Consider the following 26141-nt stretch of genomic DNA (forward strand, 5'->3'; position numbering starts at 1 on the left):
TTTGTCCCAATTACTTGTATCTACCAGTTTGATATAAAAATCAACTTTGAAATGAAGTCAGAAGAACCTTTTTGACTTCCTAAGTAGCTCCTGATAACTATTTTCTTACACCTTCAAAGTGAAGAAATGAAATTGTTTGAACTTGGAACTCGGGTTTCTCTGGAGTGCATTTAAATTCTTCCCAGAACTTCTATTTGTTTTCACGTTATCTATCACTGTGACAATAATCTTTCCCCGGTGTTTACCACATGGACAACATTGCTGTTGGAATAGTGATGTGATGTGTGGAGTGCTCTTGTGGACACAAGCCGAGGACTCCTGGCAGTGTTTTAGATGTACTTCAATGAACTGCACTGAGGCTGAAACAGCTCAGAGGTAAATACACACATTAAACATTCTGACATTACAATGTGAGAACATACTGCAGGCTTTTGAGGACAACGCAAACGCTTTTTTAGAGCATTATTCAAATGAAACACCAAACATTAGATTCAGCTAGCTTTATTATGGCACTTTGTACATGTCACGTTACAAACTCAACATTCAGGGTTTCTTGGTTCATATAGCACATGAAGAGATCAATAGAACATTGTATGTTTAATAAAAAAGAACAAAAGAGATCTGGAAGCTGCTTAATTTAACACACACTCAAGAAAATGCCAGTGTCATGGTGACAGTGTATCCAAAAAATTGTCAATCAATATAGATCATTGGTTTTGTCAATAATGTTTTTTTTTTCCAAGTCTAATGCTTACAATAAGTACCTTAAAGCTCTTGGTCGCTGTAATCATGTCTCCTCTCTGTACTTCCTGAAGTGTTTCAGTATAAGTAATGGGATACAAAAACCCAGAAGCTAAAGTGATTCTCTTCCAACTTTTCTTTTTCATTTAACTTCCTTCTTTTTGTCTGAAAGCATACCTTGCTGAGCTGTGACTCGAAACAAAAACAGACAATTTTGTACCAGAATGACAGCAACATTGAAACATTTGGAACCCATTTGATTTGGCTTACTTAAACTTTCACAGCTCTACTGTAAACTAGTTTGGCCTAGAGGTCTTCAGCATACAGCGTATGTGTCACATCACCCATAGGTTCCCAAAATGGCATTTTGAAGCTTGGAATATGTGGCACTAGCCGCCGCCATGTTCGCCGTGCTACTTCTTTTGCTTCCTGGCTAATATAAAAATTGGCAAAGGTGTGGATCATTAGTGGACCTGAGGTGGACCGATTGATGTCTGGGTGCTAAAACAAGCCACCTGTAACAGCTCCCACTGTTTATTATCTGCTGTTAATTATGTGTAACTTTGACACTTATATCATTTTGAACGCTTGAGTTAAAAAAAATCACACTCAGTACAGTTGATGAGTGGGGTATTAGCTATAGAGACCAGGCTGTAAACATATTTTGCTATAAAGTAGGACATTATAATATGGGGGCTTATGGAGATTGGCTTGTCCTGTAGCCAGCCTCAAGTGGTAGGAATTACAGTTATGGCACTTCTGCATTGGCTTTATTTCCCAACCATGGATGTTGCCACTTGGTTTCAATCAGCAGTAGAAGGCTACTAACATTTAGTTACATTAGTTAAGACACTAAGTTTTGTTTTGACAACTTGTACATTAATGTTAACTTCTTAATAGCAATCAGCTGTAAAATCAGTGTCAATCAGGTCTGTGCCTCCTGGCCAGATTCAAGTCCATCATTTCTCACCTCTGCAAGGCTCTGCATCCCAGCTTCTAAATGAGACTGGGTATTTGTGTGTTAGGCTAAACGTTTGCAGTTTTACTTAAAATGAGGATTGTGGATTTTCTGTCACTTTTATTAATATTGTGTTGGAAGGAAGGGATGTTTTCAAAACTAGCAGAGAGAAAATGAACAATTACAACTACCAAGAAAATACTGGGATTGCTAGAATTCTTCAAGACCAATTGGAAAAGAAATGTGCACCAGCCTTTGAACCAAAATATTTTTGGTTCAAAGACTGTCATCCTAACATTGTTAATGTTAGGATGACATCAAATTTATACCTGTATGATCTCAGGCCTTTAATTTGAAATTTAAACTAACAGTGATTTTCTTGTTTAATTGATTTTCTAGAAAATGTCAAAAACAAATTGTGAGAAATATCTGTTAAAATTTTAAAATTCAAAGTGGGGTCAGATTGTTTGTCCAACAATAAAAAGAAAAGAAATCCTTGAAGTTGAGAAGCTGTAACCAAGGAACATTTTTGACTAATAAAATATTATCAAAATATTTGTTGATTCATTTTCTGTTGATAAATGTATCAACTCATTGTTTTTTAATGGATATTGTATTTCCCATCTCAACACTGTATCTCTAGTCTGACAAGACATCAATAAAACAAAACCCTGAAGAAAACAGACATCTAGTCCCCATCACTTCTTCTGCAGTCAAAAATACAGATATGTTCAAGGAAACTGTACTGTACAGTACAAAATCCATTCCTGCACGTAAGTGGAGCATCTCTGGTTGGTGTATGTGAACATACATTGTGACAACCATCCACACACTCTTTGTGCACAGCATTATCCTACACACAAACAGATGTGGGTTCCCAGGGGTCGACAGTAAACAGGTTGCATTAGTGCTACGAGATCTTTCGTTGGCACACAAGGAGTAACATTTACAATATTTACATTTGAGATTAAATAGTCATGCATTTCCTAAAAACAAACAGTTCTGTAGAAAATAAAATTTTCACATTCCATTTGGATATCATTTTGTCAATGTGTGGAAATTAGATTTATGGTTTTAGCAAAAACGAACAATTTCAAATGGCATTCACTTAACTGTATATATCAATTACTCCTGTTGAATGTAAGATTGGTTCTTTATACTGTACAGGATGCATGAGCAGTAAGAATTAACAGGAAGCATTCTGCGATTGGCATTGAGTTGAATAAAACTGGAAAACTTAAAAAACATGCTACTAAAGTACTCCAACAAGAGTCACAATAAAGCTGACTGACTGAGCAATCCTCTGAGTGGGATCCCAAACCTGACACACTCTAGTGAATATTGCAGCTAGAAAGAGTGACAGTGTGTGGAATAAAACACTTCTGAAACTACAAACGTTCATCTGTCCCTTGCCTTTGACATTAATAAATAAATTAAAACCAAACCTGAATAAATATGACTTGAGGAATTGACAGTAAGACTGTGATTTTGGGCATTTAAACGGCCTTGGGCCAAGACAACTGTCCATCTGCTGCAACACCCAAGACAATGAGGTATTCCTCTGACATCATCCTCTCCCTTTGGTGCCTCAGTTTATGGCTGTCTGACCAGCCCTGCATCAGTCACATAGAGGGAGTTCAGCAGACTCCCAGGCTGGCCAGCAGGCCTTTGTGGGGGTGGGGATAGGGGGGGTCAGTTCATTAGGAAAGGACTGGTGCAGGACTTGGGTGGGTTGGTTGGGAAGTTCTTCTGGAGGATGCAGGGGGTTTGAGTTTAAGTTTAGGTCCGCAAGACTATACTTTCAAGTTTAGGTCCGCACCCAGCTCACTGGCACCCAGAAGGATTCTCGCTCCAGCCTTTCCAAGATACCTCGCAGTTCTGCACAGGCACTGGCTGAGTCCTCCTTGATCAGGACCCGGTCCACCAGGTGTCCATATTGCTGATCAATCTGAATGGCAGACTGACGCATCTCCTGGAGGTCTTCATCCTGTTGCAGAATACAAAATGAAAAGATTTATCAAGAGAAGGGGATACATTTATTCATTCAACGTACTCACTAGGTTTACCCCTAAGCTGTGATACATCCCATGAACATACAGATGAGTGAAAAATTAAAGGAAACCCTTAAATAAATGTGCGTAGAAACATAATGAATGCAGGTGCTTCCACACAAGTGCACTGCATTATAAAAAACGATGAACAGGCCCATAGGATCCAGGATCAAGTGACTTTGAAATAGTTTGGGAACATGGATGGCAAGAGCTCCAGTCACAAAGACTGCTCAGTTGGCTCATGTTTCAATAGGAACAGTGACCAAAGTGACTGAATCTGCATTCAGATCTTTGCAAAAGACTTCAGTTAATATGGTTGGGAACTGTGGTCAGCAGTCCACATTTGATAACCAAGATGCTTATGCATTAGTGCACAACTCTTCCTCAGGTGACTGAGAATGTCAGCACAGGACGTGATCAGACTGTCAGCAAGAACAGTCCGTTGACAATCACATACAGAGGATATTATAGTCAGCTGCAGTACATAAACCCCTCATTATAAAGACATTTGAGAGTTCAATGGGGCAAAAACCACTGGCACTGGTCTACAGAGATGTGCAAAAAGGTGATCTGGTCATATGACAAAAACCCATCCATTGCTATATTCTCCACAAGTGCATGTGTGGCATACGCCATGTGAACAGTACAGGCCTGACTGCTTGACCCCTACAATGGGGTCATCTAGTGGTTCTGTTTTTGTCTGTAGGGGACATTTTGCTAGGTAAGGTCAAGGCAAATCGATACAAACTTGTTGTTCTGTTGGTAAGTCTTATATAAGACCTGAAGGCTGAATCCTCCTCCACAACTGAGACAGTCCAGCTTAACAGAGAGCAAAACTATAAGGGTGCTTTTGGCTGCTGCTTGTAGAACTGTCTAACATGTTCCAACCAGCCTGTTTCATCATGAGGGAACCAAAGTGTGACCAGTTCATGTGGTGCTCGGACTCTCTGACTGCAGACTATGTTGCAGCCCCTGTGTGTATTTCAGGTCCATGTGTGTCTAATAAAACTAAGAGAGTACAGAAATTGAATTTCCCCATGTGGGATTATTAAATTTAAGGCTAAATTCAATTAAAATTAACAGCTACTTGCAGATTGCACATGAATTTGGTAGTTGGCAGACTACTCGATATAAAAATAAAAATAAACATTTGAAAAGGGGAAATGATTTTAAGGTTTGGTGAAGCTACCCGAGTTTACCACTTTACACACACCTGTACATAGACATGTTAGATACATCGTTATTTTAGTAGTATTTAGTAGTTATTTTTTCAGCAGTGCTGTGTGATTAACAACATATCCGGGGGTTGGTAATAAAAAAAGGTGAAGGTTGTGCCTTGCTTCCAATATTTATACCCTGCAGTGCCCCTCTCAATTGGTCTGGTCCATGTTATATATTTACCGGTGACTGATCATGACTCGAACATTTGGCCTTGAGATTCTCACAACCTCCCAAGTTGGCAAGAATCATCTGACTGCTCTATTAAATAGTATAGAATATTTACTGGTGCATAAAGGATTATGTACTATTAAAAGCTAAAGATGCCCTTTAAGCCACTGAATTAGGACATTGCCAAGAGAGAACTCACTGTAATGCGGCCATGCTCTCCCCCTCCTGGTGAGGTGGCGGCACTGCGGCGACGTCTGCTCTCAGGAACACGAGGTTTGACAAATATTACGTAGGGCTTGAACTCTGCTGTCCGCAGCCTCTTCAGGGCCTGGAGTGGTGGAAGATTTACATACAACAGAGCAAGCAGATGTAGAAAATCAGACATAATAGGAGAAAGTCAACAGTGATGCATCAGACTCTCCACACATTGAGCAGATCTGAAGTGACTGCCAGCCCTCATCCACTCAGGCACTCTGCAAACTGCTACTGCTGCCTGCAGGATCTGTAACTCATGACATGTTACGATGCACATTAAACAAGATGTGCTCAGTGGTTTTGACATGACCCCTACCTCAGGCTGCACGTCCACGACACACATCTTATTCTTGGCCTGTACAGAGCGGATAGCCTCTATACTTGTGCCGTACTGGTTCTCCTTGTATTCCCCATGCTCTATAAACCTTGGAGAGAAACAGCACAACTTTAAGTTCAGCAGGAGGCAAATCATGTATGCTTACACAAAAAAAAGCACAGTGCCAACATACTTGTTGTTCAAAGCATCTGCATCAAACTGCTGTTTGGTGACAAAGTGGTACTCCACACCCTCCTTCTCATGAGGCTTCTTGGGTCTAGTGGTATCTGTGGGAACACAAAAGAGGAATTTGCTTGTATGTGATGTTGGTTCATTGATAAGTACTGTCAGTGTGTATAAATGTTGGGTAACTCACGTGGTACAGCCACTGCAAAACGATGTGGGTTTTCAGCAATCACCCGCTGTTTGAGTTCATTGATTCGTGCTCCAAGAGAGCCTTTACAAGTCATTTGTGTGTTTAAAGGATAGAAAAAGTAAAGATGGTTAACCTCACACACAGTATCATGTTGGAAAAGACATGGCAGTCGATTGCAACACATAGTTTGATCCACTAGGTGTCATTATTGTCACAGGAGAACATGAGTGGCTCAGTCTCACCAATCAGGACAACCAGACGGGGTCTCTCATGGGGCCTCTGCTGGTAGCGGGTCACCTCTTCATAAGTCAGGAAGTCAGGGTCTCCAGGATCAGATCCCTCTCCGGCGGAGCCTTGCCTGTCCTTACGACTCAGCCGAAAACTCCTCCGTAAACCAGCTACAGCGAGGCCAGAGATGGGAGGGAAAAGGAGAAGAAAAAAACAGAACAGATCTTGGATCAGATTGTCGTGAACAATAAAATTATTTACACAAAGTTACACAACATGAGTACTCTACTTGACCTCAATGATGCAGATATTTATTTTTTTTCATGTAGCTAAAGTAAATTAGATAAGTACAGTGACCAACCCATTGATAATCATGCATTACAAACTTTTGTAAATAGTGCACATGGATGAAAATAGCTCACTCTTATCTGAAGTGTGAATAGTGTGAGATATTAGCTGAACTTGGAGCCAATCATGCTTCAACTGAAAACTGGATCACATGCAGCTGATGATAATAGGTCAAAGTCAGGTCAAAGTCTGAAGAGACTGAAGCAGACTCTGTTTAAAGCAAAACATTCTTTGAATTCATTCATTAAAGTAATGACGACTTAAAGCAATTCACAACAGATTTCAGTGACCCAAAATACACATCATTTTCCAACAGTACAGTCCAAACAAGGCATGCTGCTTTGAAAGAGGCTACAGTGCTGAGGCAGGACAGACAGGACAGCCTGGCCCTGAGAAACACCACGTCAGTCGCAGAGAGTGACTGCAAATCGGGGTCTCCCATGGCCAGGACTGTCTGTATCCCCCCATCAGTGGTGTGTACCTGAGGGAATAAGCCGGGCACTGTACCTGAATAAAATTCCCAGGAAAACACCTGGCCACAGGAGGGCGCCACTGCTTTACACTTAGGAGAGACTATAACTGGCGTTAGAGCATCACACAACCCAAGCCTCACACCTCCACACAGGGTGAACGAGCAGCAAACGTGCCTGGTTGAGTGTGCAATGCGTCCAACGCAGCAGGGCCCTCATGGGGTGGGGGTGGGGGTGGGGGGTGTTTTGGGGAAGGGAGGGAGGGGAAGCAGTGCACTGGCCACAGCACAGCAGCAGGGGGGCAGTTAGTTAAATGCAAGGCGGGAGGAGGGGGTAGGTTTGGGAGGATCCAAACACTGCAAGGTGGAAGGGGGGCAGCTCCAAGCAGAGTGCAGGATCGGAAGCACAGATACTGTTTTAACATTTGTGTTACAGTAAGCTCGTTGTGTTCATCATCATTCCAGCAGCTCACAGGAAGAAGGGGGGTACATGGGGGTCAGGTTGGGGCTGAGGAAGGGTGAGGGAGGGGAGGTCAGTGGAAGGGGTTGAGGATAAAGGGAACTAAATGTATTTTTTCCACCTCAATTTGAACTGAGTAATGCCTGTTAGTGCAAGACAAAATACCTTTGTGTTTACCACTCAAAAGTGTGGGGCCACCTGTCATATTGTTCTTTACTTTGATATCGCCAACTTAATGCAGATAAAAACAGTTTAGTTGAGACATAATTTACATAACAGTGTTGCATGACAGAGGAGAATATTGATGTAACCTTTTTTTTTGCCACTAAATACCCTCCAGAAGCGGCGTAAGTGGTTGAAGTATTACAGCTTTTCTTCTTACGTTACATTTTTGCAAACCCTTCCTACATAATAATACTCCTCTCTTGTGCAGGCAACCCCACAAACTTTGGAATGGAAGTGTATTTAAATGCAAGCAGTACCATCATTTACCCTTACTGTAGTAATATATGGTCATGTTTCATTTTACAGGGCTGTACTTTCCTGATAATGTACAGGAGTGTTTCCTGAAAAGACCTCTATTTTGGTACTACATTAGGATATAATAAATAGAATAAAAGAGAATAGCATGAGAAAATCTCTTGAAAGGAGAGCTCTAATCCAATTGAATATTCATGTATTACTCATAATCATTCAGAATTTATTAGACTGTGTGAGTGGGCTAATTGAACATGTCTCTCATTACACCAAATGATGAAGCTTTTCTCAGGAAACTTCCTACAAAGTTTTGTGCTGCGATATCTGACACTTTGAACTGTTAACTCTAATGATAGAGTGGAGTCTCTGAAGAGGCAGATCTGTTACTGGCACCTGCAGGGGTGTGAGACAATACTTCCTACACCTTCTTGGGTTACCTTGCTTTCCCATTTGATACTAAACGCTTGTAACAGTTTTTTTTTTTTTTTTCACAGGTCTTCCCCTTCCTTTGCCCAAGTATCATCCATCTTCCTCCTCTGGCATTGTCTGTGACCCCCATCTCGTGACCATTTGAAACCTTCCTCTTATCCCTCAACCCCGGGCCCCAAACAGGTCAACTCTACAAGCAGTCATTTTGACCCCCAGCCCAAAAGCACCCGGGGAACCAGCGCACAGCCAGGCTGCAGCAGGCAAAGAGCAGATAGGGAGAAGGAGGTGGAGAAAGATGTGCACGCTCTCACCTATGTACTGTCCATTGAAATAGCCCTCACAGTCACAGTCCTCTGTAGGGAGGCAAGCAGGGAAAAGAGGGGGTAAGCACAGGGTAAGAGACCTGGAAGAGTTAAGGAGTAAGGGAAGTGGGAGAGTTAAAGAGGGGGGGGCGGGCCATGGGCGCTGGAGAGGGCAGGCGACAGGCAGCAGGCAGGCAGACAGCAGGAGGCGAGAGTGGAGGGGCAGCCACGAGATAATGAAGGCAACAGCCACTAACGAAGGCTTGATGGAGAGATCTGACATTACGAGAGGAGAGGAGAGAAGACGAGAGAGGAGAAAGGTGGCTCTCCTCCATCTGGAAAGGAGCCAGCTGTGAGGAGAGTCTCTGTGACCCACACACATGTAAGCAAGCCTCAACTCCCCAAAGATGCACAGCTGAAGAACAAATCCACAATTCATACAACAAAAGAAAAACGTTCATTGTCTTAATGTCTTAATGTCTAAATCCTGTCCTTTCATCAAATCTAACGTGTGACGTGTGCACTAATTTTAGAAAACAGACAAATGACAGGTGGGAAAAAAAAAGAAACAGGAGAAAACAACATTAAAACAGCAGCTGACACTGCAGCAGAGTAAAGATGAGGAGGGGGAAAAAAAGAACAAGATAAAAGAAGGAGGAGCTATTGTTATCTTTAACAACCTCTGCTTAGTTGAGCTAACGTCTCCAGGGATGCTGTTTTCTGCCTGCACATCACCTGGTACAACACGCACACACACACACACACCATACGCACAATCTAGGCAAGGAATCTGTGTCCTGGTCTGCTGCGCTAACGGCAAGAGGGAAGAAATTATGCTGGGAACAGTTGAAATCCCAAACATTCACCCCACTACACATGCAAGCTCTTCACACTCACACCGATGCTTTGAAGCCTTTATGAACATTTTCACTTGTGTGTTTCGTGTGTGTGTGTGTGTGTGAGGATGTCTGTGTGTTCTAGATGAACTGTATTTGTTGCTGCACATGTACCCACCTTTATCACATCCTTGGTCATCTGATATAGGATGCAACAAGGAAAAACAGAGTGTAAAACATTAGACAGGACAGATAAAACAATAAGATTTGGACATTTATGAAATGAGGATTTGTAGATTTTCAAAATTGAAAACATGTTTTATTTTTTGTTTTGTTTTCGTGGACGTCACAGATGACATGAGGCTGGAGGACTTTTAAAGGGACCCTGCTGGGATTTAAGGGAATTAATCAGAGAGAGCTACAGGAGTGTGGAGTCATGGCGTAGCAGGGTTAGCTGCCATATTGCTAAGCTCTTGCTGTGTCCATGTGGCTCAGGCCTAATCGGATCGTGCAGTTTACGCGCCACAAAGAGACACGGCACTCACATTACCCACTTACCTGGTTGTTTACACGCTGCCTCTATAGTAGCAATTGAGGAAGTGAGAAGTGTAATGTGTTGTTGGCTTTGCCTCTCAGTGAGCGAAGGCTGTAACGCTGTCTGGATCTGCATAAGATAAACTGCTCGCTGGCCAGATGGACCAAACATGAAAGAGATTAATTCATATCTGTCTCTATCTCTGTGCCCCTACATCTCTCTCTCTCTCATCCCTTTTAAAAACATTTCGGCAGAGAACGGACAATGAATACTAATGCCTCTGAGAATGCCAATTACCAGCAAAAAAAGGTCAATAAATGTCAATGAAAACATTTATCCTGCATTTATCCAGCGGAGATATGATTGTTCTATCATGACTGAGTACATTCGTTGAGAGAGGAGAGCTGATAGTGAGAGATGCTGCGGGTTAGTGGACTGTAATTATGAAATAATGCAGAAAGATGCAGTGGAATCCTGCGAAGCAGAAACTTACAGACAGGCTTTTTAGGGGATTTTGGATTCGGGAGCGTGCCCATTTTCATCCTGTAGGCCAGTCGCCTGGAGGAGAGAGCGGCAGGACAAAGAGCCAAAGAGGATGGAGGCAGGAAGAGAATCATCAGGTCAGAAAAACACAGTAAGCGAAAGGACAGGAGGGAATGTCTGACTGGTGGAGCAAAAGACGTTAAACACCCCCACCCTATCATACATGAGAGTAAAACGCATCTTTTCGCAGCCATTTTATGTCTCTTTGTTTAAGATCTTTAGATGGTGTGTTGTTGTACTCAAGATCACTCATGGTCCTCGTCTCCAAATTTTTACTTGATCTTGTCTTGGAGGATTTTATTTCCAGACAAAGACACCGACTGGGGGAATATCACTAATATGCCTGTGTGTTCTCTGATTTATTTGTTGACATCATTGCTGTGATTGGATGTCAAACATTCTTCTACAAATGCAACCAATACATTTTTCTTACTGTTAATGGCTGTCCGTCCCTAACCCCCATTACATCTACTTCAAGAAAGCCAGTGCAGGAAACAGGAGAAGAAGCTGTGTCTGTCTGGGAGCAAATCCTCTATAATAAAATTTTGCTTCCTAAACCACAAAGAGTCCATCTGCAAAACAGCATCTGAACAAAAACACACAACAATCTGTGGATACTGCAATGCAACGCTGGCCTCACCCTTTGTGAGATCTGTATCACAAAGGGTGATGATCTTGTCTTGGTTGCATGTCCTCAAAGTCTTGGTCTTGTCTTGTTTAGCTGGTCTTAACTACAACACTGGTTTGTATGTTTTTGCGGTGGCTCTGTGTTTGAGTGACTGTCTAACAAGAAACACCAACAGCCACTTGAGACAGAGGCTCTGTGCCCAATAGGACTGCTCAGTAATCCATCCTTGATGCTATGTATGCTCTGTCATTAAATAGATCTGTGCTTGTGCTACTATTGTGCAGTCATGATGATGCATTTGAAGACATTGTTCTCATTTGTCACTATTTTAAAGCTCAGAGTGCGGCAGGAACCCACAGCATCAGCAAAAATGTGTTATTTAACCCTTTGCAGTCTGAGGCCTGTCGACCACTTTTGAGCCAGTTCAACAGGGGTTGACATTTGCATATACTTTATTATTATTTGTGCCTCTCTCTGTGTTGAAGCTGTGGTTATTAACCCAACAGATGCTACAGTGTTTGGCAGGGATCTCCAAGCCTGCTGTGATCATCTTACTGACGGATTATGACACTAACAGAATCAGCATGTGCCCATTCAAGGCTGTGTTTTGTTTCGTTTTTCTCAACGCTGCTTTGATGCATCATCTAATCATAGTTGACCTCTCACAGAGGAACACATGAATGTAGATTTAACAGATTACAAATGGCTAGATAAAATACATATCACTGTGTGGGTAAAGTGTACAGTCGTAGCAAGGTTGTTCATTTGAAACCTGATGTTACACCCTTCTCCTCCTGGGTGCTCTTACCTCTCCTGGAACTGTTTGGAGGGAACAAGTCCAGCTCGCAGGTTGCTGTCTCCCACACGCTTGGCCTGCCACCATGTGGGATCGTCTTGGGTCACAACCTGCAGGATGTCACCCCGCTTAAAGGGAAGTCCAGCTTCCTGGCATGGCGTCGCCTTGTCTTCCAATGGGATGTAGTCGAATAGCGCTCTCATATACACCTGGAAATTAAAAACAAACAAGCTGTTTATTTGACTTTTTGCATAGACCTAAATAACCTGCTATTTAAATAATTAATTAATCTGGGATGCCACAGGACAAAAAAACAAGTGTTTCCTCTCAGCTGCAGTTTCATTCACACTCAGTCACTCATGCTTCAGCTTACCTTGCTCTCTTTCAGCCGGTCCTCTTCTTTAATAGCAGGTATTATCTTTAGAGTGATGGAGCCCTGGGACTGGGACTAGATCACAAATAGACAGAGGGAGTAGGGGAAAGAAAAACTGTGACTGCAGCCTTGAATTCAAGACAAACACTAAATATACTCCATGGTTCCATGAGTTGGATTTTAAGTGGATTTTACTTTGAATGGACAATGGAGTTTTTAGTCAAACCATCATTTTATTTACCACTGCTTCTATCTGGGGTAAAGACAGGACACCCTGTATATAAATAAACAAAACATGGGCTGAGCATTTCAATTGTTATCCTAATTTGTAACAGATTTAATTGGCGCACATGAGTTTACTGCCATGCAGTTCAACATTTTACTTCAAAGCACATAGGATGTGCTAATTATACTTTATTTATTCTGGTATTGTTTGTTTGTTTGTTTAATTGCCTTGATGCAGGTAGATTTGGTTCAGTTCCACCTATAATTACAAATTTTTCATGAATATAACTCTCAGAATCCGTCGTGATGACTTTATTTCCATTCATTCCAAAAGTTTCTTTTTTTTTCAGTATAAAATTAATCTGAGGATTTCAAAAATAAAAAAAATGGAAAAACTGTGACTAATTAGGATAGAGTACTTATAATGCTGTACTTATAGTACTATATTTCTGTATTTCTTTGCACATTGAAATTACAGTAGAACTGTCTGTCTCACCAGCAGCTGACTGATCTCATCAGGCCTCTTGTTGATCACAGAGACTCCGTTGACCTCCCTGAGTTCATCTCCTACATGGACCAAACCTGTGAGGAGCAAAAGACACAAGGCCAAGTGCATCAATGACAATCTTCAATCAGTCTTCCCTGAGCCTCCCAGGTCTTTGGGGTTTATCAGTCATATCTTAACATCAGTACCGTTGTTAGATCCACAGATACGGCCGCCTCTGTTCTCAGTTGTGATCTATTTAGCTGCAGCCATAACAATGAAATCAAAGGCTGAGAGAAGTCAGATCAATACGTGTTTCCCTCAGGACTGAGCAGCACATAGCAGACACACTCATACACGTCTAATGTATGCATATAGCAGACATACAAGGAGACCTGAGGCTAACTCGGAAATCTCTCTACAGCTTCAGTCTCCACAAGACAAGAGCTTTTTCCATCACTTGACGCAGCAAGAAAACGGAGGAAGACATAAATGATTAATGGATATGAACGCTGATTGGTTTACCTTCCCAGCATGCATGTTTTCTAATGCCAAATAACACACTCACACACCTGCTTGTGGCTGATATTTCCATGGTAACGCCCATGAAAGGGTCTTTGCTGAGTGTATATCATGTGTGATTGATTCTCTGGGGACACATGGCGAGCGTTGGGTTTCAGCAACAACCGCACCATCCCTCTCATTTATTCCCTCCTGCTGCATCTCTCTCACACTGTGGCTTTGATCTCACTGTCATTAGAGTATAAGGTTTGGATTTATTATATCATACATACATACATAGAAACTGTTCAACTAAGTCGGTCTCACTGCTGTGTGGTATCAGAGCCTCTGGGGCGTCCCGGTAGCTCAGCTTCCTGAGGGCTGTGCTACATTACTGCAATGTCCTGATGTCCTGGCTGTCGTCCATGTGGAACCTTTTTTTTTTTTTACATGTCATCCTTGAGTCTTTTTTATCTCTTTAACTAGAAGGTAAAAAGTTATCTTTAACATGAACAGCCCACATTTAAATCTTGATGACATCTTCTGACACCTCGTCACACAGTGCCCATGAATTGTGAGAAGGGTCTACAAGTGAAGACCCCAAAATACTCTCTGCATCATTTGTAGGAATGATGGAGGTTTTGACAAACCAGGAGTAAAATTCCTGCCATAGTGTGCCTGTTTCCAGGCTAAGGGTCTGTATCGGTGACCAGATGGGAGCAGTGTGAAGAAGGGATTGAGGGGTTGCCTGGGGTCATGTGCTATACTGTGTGCTCTTCGTTTAATGGCTTTGCTGTTGAGGTCTGGAAGGTTGGGCATGTGGAGACCAATAATTTTGGCGTCGAGCGTGATGTGTGTGAGTTAGTTCCTATTGGAGGGTGGATAAAATGCACAGAAAACATAATGATAAGAGTTGTATATATAAAATATGCAACATAATGGAGGAGGGGTGGATTCACAATGAGGGACTGTGGATGTTTTTCTAAAAACTTGAATGTTAGCTGTTCAACCAAAGAACAATTTTATTTGAACATTTCGTTATAGTGAAATAATACAGTCTTTCATAAATTTGAAATAAAATCCAAGATATGAAGTTAGTTTTTTATGTCCGACTCTGATCATCTTTACATAGCCTTTTAGATTAATCTCACTCCCTGTTGTACAGGTTAAGAAGAATAAGGTACAGGGAGCCTAAAGAGACAAAAAGAGAAGAAATGTAATTTACCACTTCTGTCAGCTGCACCTCCTCTCATGATCCGAGCCACAATCACCATCCCAGTGGCGTCATCCCGCCTGATAGTGGCTCCCTGGAACACAACAGAAGAATATGGTCATTAACAGTAAAGAGTAAAGGTCTTGGTCCTCGTTCTCCTCTCCATTCTCATCCATCACAACTCACCAGAGGCTCCTTGTTTTTCACCAGCCTCACAATCTTCACTGACTCTTCCTCCAGCTCGTCCTCGAAGTCATCCGGCAGTGGTGGCAGCACGGGGTCAAAGTTCTTCTGAGCCACAGTGTCATGCACCGAGAGAACGGCCTGATGGGACAGAAAACAGATGTTGAGCTGATAGTGTGCCCGTGAACAGGTTAACCTGTCTCGGAGAGTCTGATTTCAGGGCAAATAAAAAAGGTTGCAGTAATGTACACCACCTGTGTGTTTACCTTGAGATGTGGTGACGTCAGTAGGTGCAACAGCTCCTTCTCCTCTGTACTCATTGGTCCACTCTGCAGTTCCTCTGCCACCTGCCGACCACAAAACACGCATTAGCAGAGAGCCCTGACCTGGTTTGAACCTGTGCATGTGTATGTCTGTAATGTACGCCTCGGTTAACTGTAGAATAAATGCAGAGACAGATACACAGACGTACACGCAGGGGAAGATAAGTAGCGAGCAGCTTAGGTCAGCAGTTTCCCCCTCTGATGACTGGTGAGAGCAGCAGGATATGGAGGTTCATTAGATGAGTATCGGGATGATTCAGCACTTTGAGAACATTAAAATTCACTTTTGATACCTGCGTTGCTTCTCTGTGGGAGCTAACTCATTGTGACTGAGTACCGTGTCCCAAGTGGAAAAGTAATTTAGGGTGTGTGTGAGTGTGTGTGTGTGTGTGATGAACTTACATCCTCTGCCAGAGAAGAGGCACTGTGGAGGACGGGTGTTGGACTCTGTCTCTCATACTGTCTCAGCTTCTCATGAATCTGTAACACAAACACGTAGTTCATTAGAACAGAGTTTCATAAAGGAATGTGCAGTTTGCAAGAACTTGTAGGCAGCCTAAGTAGGACTTGAGTCTTAGAGACTGCATTGGTTTAAATTATAAAAGTTATTATTAGTTTGAGCTTTTTATGTCTTTATTTGATAGGAACAGCTGAAGATAAACAGGAAATGGGACAACATGCAGCAGAGGGCCACGGGGTGGTATCAAACCCAGGCTGCTGTAGAAAGGATCCAGCTTTGGTACACGGGGCACGCTCTCTAACAGGTACACACCTTGGTTGTCTATTTTAATGCCTAACATGATTTATGTTTACAATTTTTTTTGTGCATATGACCTTCATTAGGTATCCCAAGCTCCTTTCACTGAAGACATCTTTGAGGAAGACCATGTCCTCTTTGTGATTGGCATCGGGACGCAGCTGAGAGGTCAGCAGGGCCAACGTTTCGTGTAGCCCTGCAGAGAAGAGGAATAAGAAAACCCTCGTGTAGATTAACAACAGATGGAGTACAGCAACCTTCAAGCAATATGGACAGTATGTGTTGAGTATCCATGCCAACTCATCTTACCCGCTCCTGCTGTGAGGACCGGCATGGCTTCTTTCATGGGTCAGTGAGGTGAGGAGGGGGCAGGGGACCTGGGCGGCAGGGGAAAGAGATAAATTATAAACGCAATTCACATGCTGACTGTTGCTTTCAGTTTCTATGAGACTGAGAAAAGTAATGGTGTTTTTGTGTATGTGTACGACTGGTGTAAAGGTATCTGGAGACCCATGTGTAGTAATTAGATTTGTAAATCATCTCTTTGTAGGCTTCATGCTGCATTTCCTATTTCGCAGTGCAATTAATCAGCACTAAAAAAAGTACAGTGAAGGCTGATGGGAATGGTGTATACATTGCTAATAACTGAAATCAGCTTGAAATTTCTTTACATGTCATTGTACCTATAATGGGACATGTAAAGAGATTTTCTGCAGCATATACTGCACTGTACAGTGACTTTCTATATTCATATTTATTTCTATATTGCTGGCAGATCTCTGAGTGACTCAAAGATAGAACTGGCTGAAGGACTGCACAGACTGCAGGATTACCGCAGCCCCTACCGATCAATATCTCTGTCACTCCACTCAATATTCTCCATACTTTCTCCCGCTGAAAACATGAGTTAATAACATAATGATGACATATCATATCGACGACAAAACAGCAGAAAAAAAAACTTCACAAAGCCAAAAACAGGACAACAAAGCTGCATGTTAGCACTAAACCATTGCCAGGCCTGTTTGGATTTATTATAATATCGGTTGTGACAGGATATATAGAATAAATCAGTAGGTAAATATGGGCCTGTTAGTAATTTTTCAAAGATATGACATCTACACACAGTGTTATATAATCCACTGACATACTGTAGTAGTAGTAATATTGACAGAATTTGTATTTAATGGTTTAGAAAAGAGGAGGAGGCCCAGTTGCTTAACCTGGCTGTCTGGCTCTAGTGTGCTTGTCTGCTGATCATGTTACAGTCTCCACCACCTTATGGAGGTCTGCCATGATGATGCATCTCTCTGTGGTGTATTACCTTGCACAGACAGTGTAGAGTTTATATAAATGGTTATTTGTACACATTCTTTCATAGTAATTCCATGTGTAATTGGTTAAACGTGTGTGTTTTCTTCATTTAACAATGTATGAATTTAGGTTTGTGCAATATTTACTCAGAAACAAGTGACTGGTTGACAACTGACAAACCTTTCAGAAACATGATAAATATGATTGCTTTTTCACTATCTGAAGACGTAGGAGATAAGAAAACCTCTAGTGTAAGTCTAAACTGGCTTGTAAACCCTTCTAATAGATTGCTAGGCATTGTTCAGTTTTATAAGCTATTGCCTAATGTGCAGACTGGAGAAACAGGCATGTAGCAATGAGGTAAAAGCAGTGTTTACTTGGTCAAAGAGCAGGCTTACAGTCAGCAACATGAAGGCAGTACGATCTGGTACAAGACCAAAGAGCTAAGACAGAACAGGAACAATGACAGTAAAGACTGACAGAGAATAACCAGCTCATTGTGGACCTCATGTGTAGCAGCTGTGAAGGCAGATGATTTGGTCAGGTGGTATACAGGAGCAGCAGACTCTGCAGTGGCAGCTACAGGACAGGTGAGGAATAGCAGCTCTGGGATTAAATGGTGTAACTGAATAGAGACAGACTAAATGGGAGGATGAGTCAGAAGAGGACCATGAAGCAGATGAGTGCCAAATTATTCCAAATAGTTCATCAAGATGAGTGACAAGAACTTGGGTGGGAGGAAGTCAGGAGCTCCATCAAATATCAGCAAACAACAACTTCAAGGCAAAAGGATTAAGATACTTGTATTACCGGTATATTATCTTAAAATCTCATCTCAAATTAGTCCAATATCTTCGTCTCGTATGTGACAACAATTCTACCTTTTTAAATAATTTGGTCAAAATAAAACGGGTCAGTACAATTGCAGCTCGATTGTCGTGTCTTCAGTCCAGACTGAAATATCTCAATGAGATATAACTGCAAGACTAACAACATTCCCAGCAGCTATTTGTTTTTAACGCTGGTTAGCAATTATTAGCATACTTACACACTGAACTAAGTGGGTGAACACGTTAAACCTACTAAACATCATGAGGATTTAGCTCAAAGCACCATGGCAGCTACCATGGCTGTATATTATGATTTATTCACATATCCTATATCATATATTTAGTGTACACACACAACACAGAATAATTGTGTGTTTTATAGTGCCATAAAATTGGATTTAGGTTATCCGTGACACACAACCTGAAAACATCAACATCGATATGTAGTTCAGTAAGTAAAGAGTTCCTGAATGAGGCCAGAGAGGAAGCAACATGAACAAACTGCAGCCGTCTAAATCCTCAACTTAAAATAAGTTTGATTTCATCCATGCTGCTGTTACAGTGAAATAAAACAGACCTGAACTCATCATACATCTTTATGTCATATGGAAATAACACATTTAATATGAATCTCACTGTTTTATTGAAATCAGTTACTCACATACTTATAGCACTGTTAAACTATAGACTCTTATTTGGCATCTCTGCAAGCTTGTTCATGAGAAAACCGACAGTAAGTCAACCTGAATTTTACTTTAATGTTCCTATATTGAAAGCTTGCAATTTTCTCCCTCCTTCTAAAGCATTTCTAAAAGTATCCTTGCACTTTGATGGTACATAACCAGAATATGATTAGCAAAGGCAGACAGAGACAGGAATGAGCTCATAAATAATGAACAAAGAGGATATTACAGAGCCAGAAAGAGGAAGATGAACAAGGGAGGCAGTACTTTCTTTTTGTTCTGTCAGGAGAATCAGTGGGATCAACACACAAGAGACATTCTCTTTATTCCTAAGTGTGTCAGCTGGGATAGTCTCCATATAACCTCACTATATTTAACTCAGAGAGCAGAGGAAAAACATCAATACAGCATCTCTAAGAATGATAAAGTGCTTCATTCTCAATATTTACTTTTCACTGATGTTTTTTTATGTCAGCAACAACCATATTCAGCAAAGAAAGCCGTTAAAAGTTACCTCCCATCTCATCCCACCCATCTTATGACTGATACAACTTGTAGACAGGTAGAAATAATGGGCAAATAAAAATTTGATGTCTCCCTCTTTAATGTGCAAAGTGCAGATTTATATTAATGACATGGTTTGCATGGATTGATTCATGATAGAGGACTGTACAGAGATGCAAGGTTATTTAAGTTCTGGACTTTTCAGTATATGTCTGTCTTTGTCATTTTTTTATTTTAATTTCCACTTTTCTTTTTTATTTTAATTACTAACACCTTTAATGGGTGTAGATCCAACTAAAACCATATTTAGTCATCCCTTTTTCTAATAAAAAAAATATGGAAGTATAATATGGAAATATAAAAAACACTCCTTATAACTTTTAACAAATAGAATGATCTAATAACTACAGTTGTCACTCACTGTGAACTTTCTCAATCCATTAATATAGTTTCATGTACACAGCATCAAATTACATACACTACACATGCTATGCATCTATGTCTCTAATCTATAATTCAATAACTCCAACAATGCATAGACTGGATATTAAAGTGTGTGATTTTGGTGGTTTATGAGGACATCTTACACAAGCCAGTAAAGGGATGTGGGGATCCATCTTTCCCTTTTCCCTAGAGACAACTAAGACCAAACAGCTTCTTGTAATTTTAAGAATGCATTTGTATATTCAGAAACAAAATGGACACTAAAGGGTTTAGACGTCTGAGAGCCTGACTCTGTGAAAGAATTGTGAGGACCGGGTCCCTGATTTAATGATGATATATGAGGCCTATATTATCTGACTTTACACAAATGTTTCCCAAAAGGATTAAACTTTTAGTTGGTGTCACATAGTCTGTTTCAAAGGTTTGCAACATGATTAGAGAGTCTGTCCTTGATGAAGGATTAGAAAAATCTCATCATCATCGGCTCCTTTGTTAGTTCCACCACCAGCGCTGTCAAAATCAGCTTGAAGACAAGAAAAGCCATTGAGGAGAGAACAAAAGTTAATTAATTAGAGATTAAATGAGAACTACAGCCAATTTATGTGTTTCTGAATAATTCATCTGGATGTGGATGTGTTTAGAAATTGCAGCTTTTAAACAATTAAAAGCGTGCGGTTCATTACAATACTCTGCAGCTGTTCAGTCACTAACTGTCCTGGGAGAATGACATCATTTGCTAAACTGCTTTTGCATTGACATGGTGAGGTCATCAGAGAGATGCACTGTGGGAGCGCCTCTAAGTGGCACCTATGGAGGGGAGATAGCATTTCATTAGTGCAGTGCTTTAATATTTGAAAAATCTGTACACACTATCATTTATGTCAGTATAAAATCCTTATTTCTAGACTACCTTCAATATATATTCATTATTAGTACATAACTGATTATTAGTATTATTTGATATCATGGAGCTGAGATACATGGGTAGTGTTTGTTATGATGTCTGTTACGTGGTCAAATAAATGTATTTTTGTGAGAATCAGATTTTGTTACTTTGTTAATTTTAGTTTATGCTGATGACGAGCTCTTACAGCTGCCTTTGCTGCTGACCTGGTGGTAAACAACATCTTCTGGCCATCATTCTGTTTATGTGAGGTGTTCAAAATTCAAAAGAAACTTGATGACATTGTGACTCTTTGGGCTCACAGTCACTATCTGAACTACAAGTTAACACAGTTAGTATAGGGGAACTATATTTGTACTATCTACTCTTGTTAATACCAGTTTTTGTAGTTTTTAGGGTTGTATTAAAATTGGATGTTACAGCACAGCAAAGGAATATGATCTTTTCCCATAAAGCTCAGCGCTGTCAAGATGGTTTTTAATTGATAAACAATGAAAATATGTGTGGCGAAGTTGAAATTTACACAAAAGCTTCATGAGCATGTTCATCGAGTTACATTGTGGGTAGAGTTGGCTCCAAATTTTGACAAGGAAGAAGAATGTATGAAATAAAAAAGACAGTATCTTTGGTTTTCCTGCATTCATCTTAATCCTTCTCCACTATCCACCATGAGTCCCAAAATGTTTTAGGTGTACAATGCTACATCAGGACGCTTTTGGTTGGAAAATCTGGTGTTAATGCTGATGTGCCTGTGGTCTTATCAGTGCAGTGGTCATCATTGTGTGTTTATAGATTTTAAATTTAGTTAAGTTCATTGTGTATGCTCATAGTGAGTCAAGTAATGAATCTCCATCAGCAGCAGTTCTGTTAACAGTGAATGAAATGTCTAAATCCCACTGAAAAGCAACTCTGTGCTTCACAGAAGTCTTGCCAATGTGTATTTTTAATATTAGTATCAGCTCATTCTCTTAAACAAACATCAGAAAACCAGTAAAAATCAGTTCTTGTAAGGAACACATTCCTGCTTGTCTCACATCACTGCAAAAAACCTGCTACAAACATCAAATCGTCACCGATCCAAATATAGACTCAGACATCTCACTTTTTGCATCTCGTCCCAGCAAAAAAATGACATTTTCAGTTCAAATCTAGTTAACAGCTTAGCCACGGATCACACGAACATGATGGAGCCCCAGTGAGGTCACAGAAAAAGCTCATAAATCAGCTGATCAGATTACAGCCTTCATCATGCAAAGTTCATCTACACACATTTAGCTGAAACACAGACAGATCAGACACTACTACAGCTGTGACTGCATTAATAACATGATCCTGAGTTAAATAAGAGATCTGTAAAATCAAATAACACACTTGTTCATCCATGCTTGATACACTACATTCATAAATAAGTAATCTCAACTCACAGTACTCACATGAACACACGACCAACATACTCAGACATCCTGTCTCTGTGCTCCTCCTACTTCATCCTACGCTGTCTCTTTTTTCCCCTCTTTGTTTCTGTTTATTCTTTTTGTCCCTGATTCATCTTTTTCTTTGTCACACTCACACAAGCTTGTGCAGACGCACTTTATTCTCATATTCAGTCACGAGCCCTGGAGGTGGTGTGACGTCGTATGGTTCAGCTGGGTAGTGGATGGCCCTCACAACAATCAACACAGTGCCAAGAGTTTCATCAGGTCTCTGTGATGCATCATCCAGTAAAACAGGAATGCTCAACTTGCTTTGCCTCGGGGCAATTTCGCAAAATGAAGGATATTTCTTTTTGAGATTAAAAAAATGTATCAGATAAAAGGAGTAGACATCAAGATCATTGATGTGGCACAAGACTTTAAAGTTGAAATCTTCTCTCTTCTTGTGGCGCTACCAGGAAGGTACACTACCCTGAAGCTGATATAAGCAGGTTCTGACTGTGAGAGCCTTAAAGAAACAATAGAGTAGCCGCTGCTATCCTGAAACTGAGCAGTGTTTTCCTGTTTTCCTGTTAGTTGTAGTAATAATTCTTTTCAGCATTGATTATCCTGTTGATTAAGTTTGCAAAAAAATTTCCAGAGCTGGAGATTGTCAGATATCTAAAAGTATCAAATCCACACATTTGAGAATCTGAAATCAGAAAACGTTATTAAGAATGATGAAGACCTTTTCTCTGCACAGACATAACAGTTTTCACCACTGTACTGTAAATGTTGCCGCAATAAGGCGATCCATTCCTTGATTTATTTAACCTTTAGTTTCCTACCTTTCACCAGACTTTAAGGTGGCAGTTCATTTTGAGAAGCCACTGAAAATAAACCAAATTTTAGGACTGAGAGTCATGCACACATACACACACCAAACACAACCATTAAGTGTATTTGTCTCCTTGAGATACACCTTTCTGATCCATCATCTAGAAACCAAAGCTGCAGTGCTGCAGTGCTACTTAGCATTGTCCCAACAATTTCTCCTTAAAAAACATCATTATGTAATTTGTCTACAGTGTATAAAACGACAGCCACTATTAGGATGACAGTTATATGTTTCTCTGTTGAAAAGGTTGATTAGGTTTAGGGACAAAAACAACTTGATTGGAAACAACCAATTTGGGGTTTAAATGACTTCTTTACCAAGGTTAGAGAACCTTTGTCATCATGGTTACAATCAAAAATGTAGTTATGGTTAGATCGACCTCGGCCACGCTCTGCGATAACAAATTTTTTGTTTTCGATTCAAGAAACAAACAGCAATCTCCCTCGTTATAGTCCGATGTTTTGTCGTCACTCTGTAATCGCATTGCCTCCTTTTTTTCTCTGCCATTAAAAGGCTTTGTTATTTTAACATAAACATATGTCGCTTTGGGCCATTTGCGGAAAAAGGTATCGTTTTTTCTTGGATGAACAGTCTGCATTGTTTATGTGCCTATGTATGTCTAAAGATGTTTTCGCCCAAGATGTGCCATCTGGAGTGGTTATCATGATGCCTGTGAGGGTATAAGGATCATTAGAAACACCCTTCAAACATAACAGCTCTTAATGAAAATGTATTGTCCACATTGCTGTGAAAAAGCCTTGGCATCGACACACTACAACATCAAATGCTCGGTCAAGCTGTTCAGAGCAGGCTGCCTTTCAGGTTGACTTCAGTCTGCCAGATGACGGAGTCAACCCTGCTCCTATCCCTCCTTCTGGACCATGGACCCCCTTATTCTGAGCTGCGTGCCTATGGTGGAGGATATTATTTCTGTATCAGTCACCAAACGATGAAAGAGAAGATTTTCAGCAATGCCAGAATGAATGACTATTTAACACTGCAGGCTTGTGTACTAACAGGCAAACACACATAGCCACTGCTGGATGGTACAGTATATCAATGCAGGTGTCCACACACACACACACACAGCTGAGTGACAACATCTTGGTCAGTACATGATCAAGCATCTTGGCTCGACTCCTCGCTGCCTCGAGAATGAACACCGCTCACACATAGCTAATCCACTGCCTGACAGTAATGGGAGGCAACACTAAGCATGTTTGGCCAGCGTCCAACATGCCTTTCACACACACACACACACACACACACAATACAAACACACACACATTTCCTAGACTCGCACTGATGCTGAACACCACCCGTCATATAATCTCATATCAGGCGCAAGCAGAGGGTGTGGTCACACACAAACTTATATCATCTAGAATGGAGGGAAACTACAGATGTTGACAGCTGACACACTCCTGAACACTGTCACTCAAACCCTAAACCCCATCTTCAATCCCCATACACCCACCCCCTCGCTGTTGCACAGCATAGCACAGGCAGATGTTTATTTCCCTCAATTTCCCCTCCTCTCTCTCTCTCTATTCTTACTTCCTCATGTCTGTGGAGCATAATACCGGCCCTCCATCCCTCCCTCCTTCTCTCTCCTCCACCTCTCTGCATCACTCTGCAGTGCTACGCTGCTCTGCTCTCCCAACATACAGCATGCCGTCAGCTGGCAGACGGAGGAAGAAAAGGAAAACACACACTGGATAGCAGAGCATCCACGATACCTCATGTTCACGCTGGAAGGAAAAAAGGTGTTACAAAACAGACAAATGTGGACAGAAATGAGCAGGATCTGCCTTCTCACCTTCTGGTCTCTCTGTGTTTGTGTCCCTTCTGACTGCAGCCACACTGTTTCTCTCGCTCTGATTCCTCCTCCTCCTCCTTCCTCCTTCTCCCTCCTCCTCCACTGGCTGCTGCTCTCACAAACCTGCTGCTGCTGAGTGTCCGCCTCTTCCCCTCTCTTTTCTCTGCCTCTCTCAGCCCCTCCCCTAGCCATCCTCCTCCCTTCACATCTCTGATGCTCTCTGTGGCCACAGCATCCGTGGATGAAGAACGCTGTAGAAGATTCGCATTTTGCTGCCTATGAGATGTCGAAGCTCCAGTTTGTGAATCTCATGCGTTACCAGTGAGTTCAAGTCACAGAACCGAGCATCTGTTTTTCTAAAAAATAAATCACCATAGATCATCACTGACAGTATTTTTGAAGGTATTTCCACAATCCACAGACTCTTCTGTCTGCTAATAAATAATAATAAGTAAAACATCTACTGCACAATAAGAGATTTTCTTCTTCATTTACCAAGTTGCGATTTTCTAACAAAGCATTGTTAGTTTAGTATGACACAAGCAAAATATGAATGTACATTACATTACTGTACAGTACATTTTACTACAGTACATTTTATTCTTATCAAGTCATAATTTTCAGTTTTTGATAAAACAGTTTTTGAGATATGTTAATTCAACTATATGATCATAATAGTTTGTGATCATATAAATGAGGTTAGGCTAAATAGAGGAAACCTCTATGTTCAATGCAATTTAGTCCAACAGCTGCACAAATTATGTCCTCTAACTACTGAATGTCAAAGTTATTGTAGGACTGTTTGTATTATGCTGCATTCGTTTTAGCTAGGTGTACTTAATAAACTTACAACTGAGTGTATACAACCACAAAAAAAGCATGAAAGCTGCACTACCTGGTTACCCATCTCGTAACTTTACTCTTTTGGTTCACTGATACCTGTTATACACAACCTGGCCAGCACAAAATAACAACAACAAAATTTGCTACTAGTTAGCGAGTAAAAGTATCAAGTACTATTAGCATTTAGCTGCTTAAGAGCTTAAAAGGGTAATGAATATGGCATTGATCAGTTCATCAATTTGTCACATGGCTAGAAACCTGAATGCAAATGAATGCTAACATTGCTCCATGTCT

General features: G+C 41.0%; 1 protein-coding gene across 5 annotated transcripts; it reads right to left on the bottom strand.

Annotated features, from left to right (window-relative positions):
* Positions 1-485: 485 nt before the first annotated feature.
* LOC113747175 (MAGUK p55 subfamily member 3) lies at positions 486-25042 on the bottom strand. 5 transcript variants are annotated; one of them, XM_027285950.1, is made up of 20 exons: positions 25005-25042; positions 16506-16573; positions 16274-16392; positions 15842-15919; positions 15383-15463; positions 15120-15257; positions 14946-15027; positions 13232-13317; positions 12511-12585; positions 12150-12346; positions 10664-10728; positions 9814-9834; positions 8809-8850; positions 7170-7235; positions 6329-6484; positions 6087-6167; positions 5904-5997; positions 5711-5819; positions 5339-5467; positions 486-3686 (listed from the first exon to the last, which is right to left on the bottom strand). In XM_027285950.1, the coding sequence occupies exons 2-20, from the start codon at positions 16540-16542 to the stop codon at positions 3507-3509; spliced, it is 1836 nt and encodes a 611-aa protein (XP_027141751.1). In that variant the 5' UTR covers positions 16543-16573; positions 25005-25042; the 3' UTR covers positions 486-3506. The 5 variants fall into 5 exon arrangements, with proteins under 5 accessions (XP_027141751.1, XP_027141749.1, XP_027141752.1 ...); XM_027285948.1 differs by having other exon boundaries at positions 8809-9075; XM_027285951.1 differs by lacking the exon at positions 7170-7235.
* Between the last annotated feature and the right edge of the window lie 1099 nt (positions 25043-26141).

Source organism: Larimichthys crocea, chromosome XII, assembly GCF_000972845.2.
Source record: "Larimichthys crocea isolate SSNF chromosome XII, L_crocea_2.0, whole genome shotgun sequence".
Lineage (NCBI taxonomy): Eukaryota > Metazoa > Chordata > Actinopteri > Sciaenidae > Larimichthys > Larimichthys crocea.

Bases quoted from the DNA above. Each gene is read 5' to 3' on its own strand.
- LOC113747175 (XM_027285948.1), bottom strand. From the start codon at position 16,542: ATGAAAGAAGCCATGCCGGTCCTCACAGCAGGAGCGG. The intron at 15,464-15,841 runs GTAAGTTCATCA...TGTGGTCGGCAG, and splicing joins CCTCTTCTCTGGCAGAGGAT to GTGGCAGAGGAACTGCAGAG. The intron at 7,236-8,808 runs GTGAGAGCGTGC...CGCCAGTTATAG, and splicing joins TTTCAATGGACAGTACATAG to TCTCTCCTAAGTGTAAAGCA.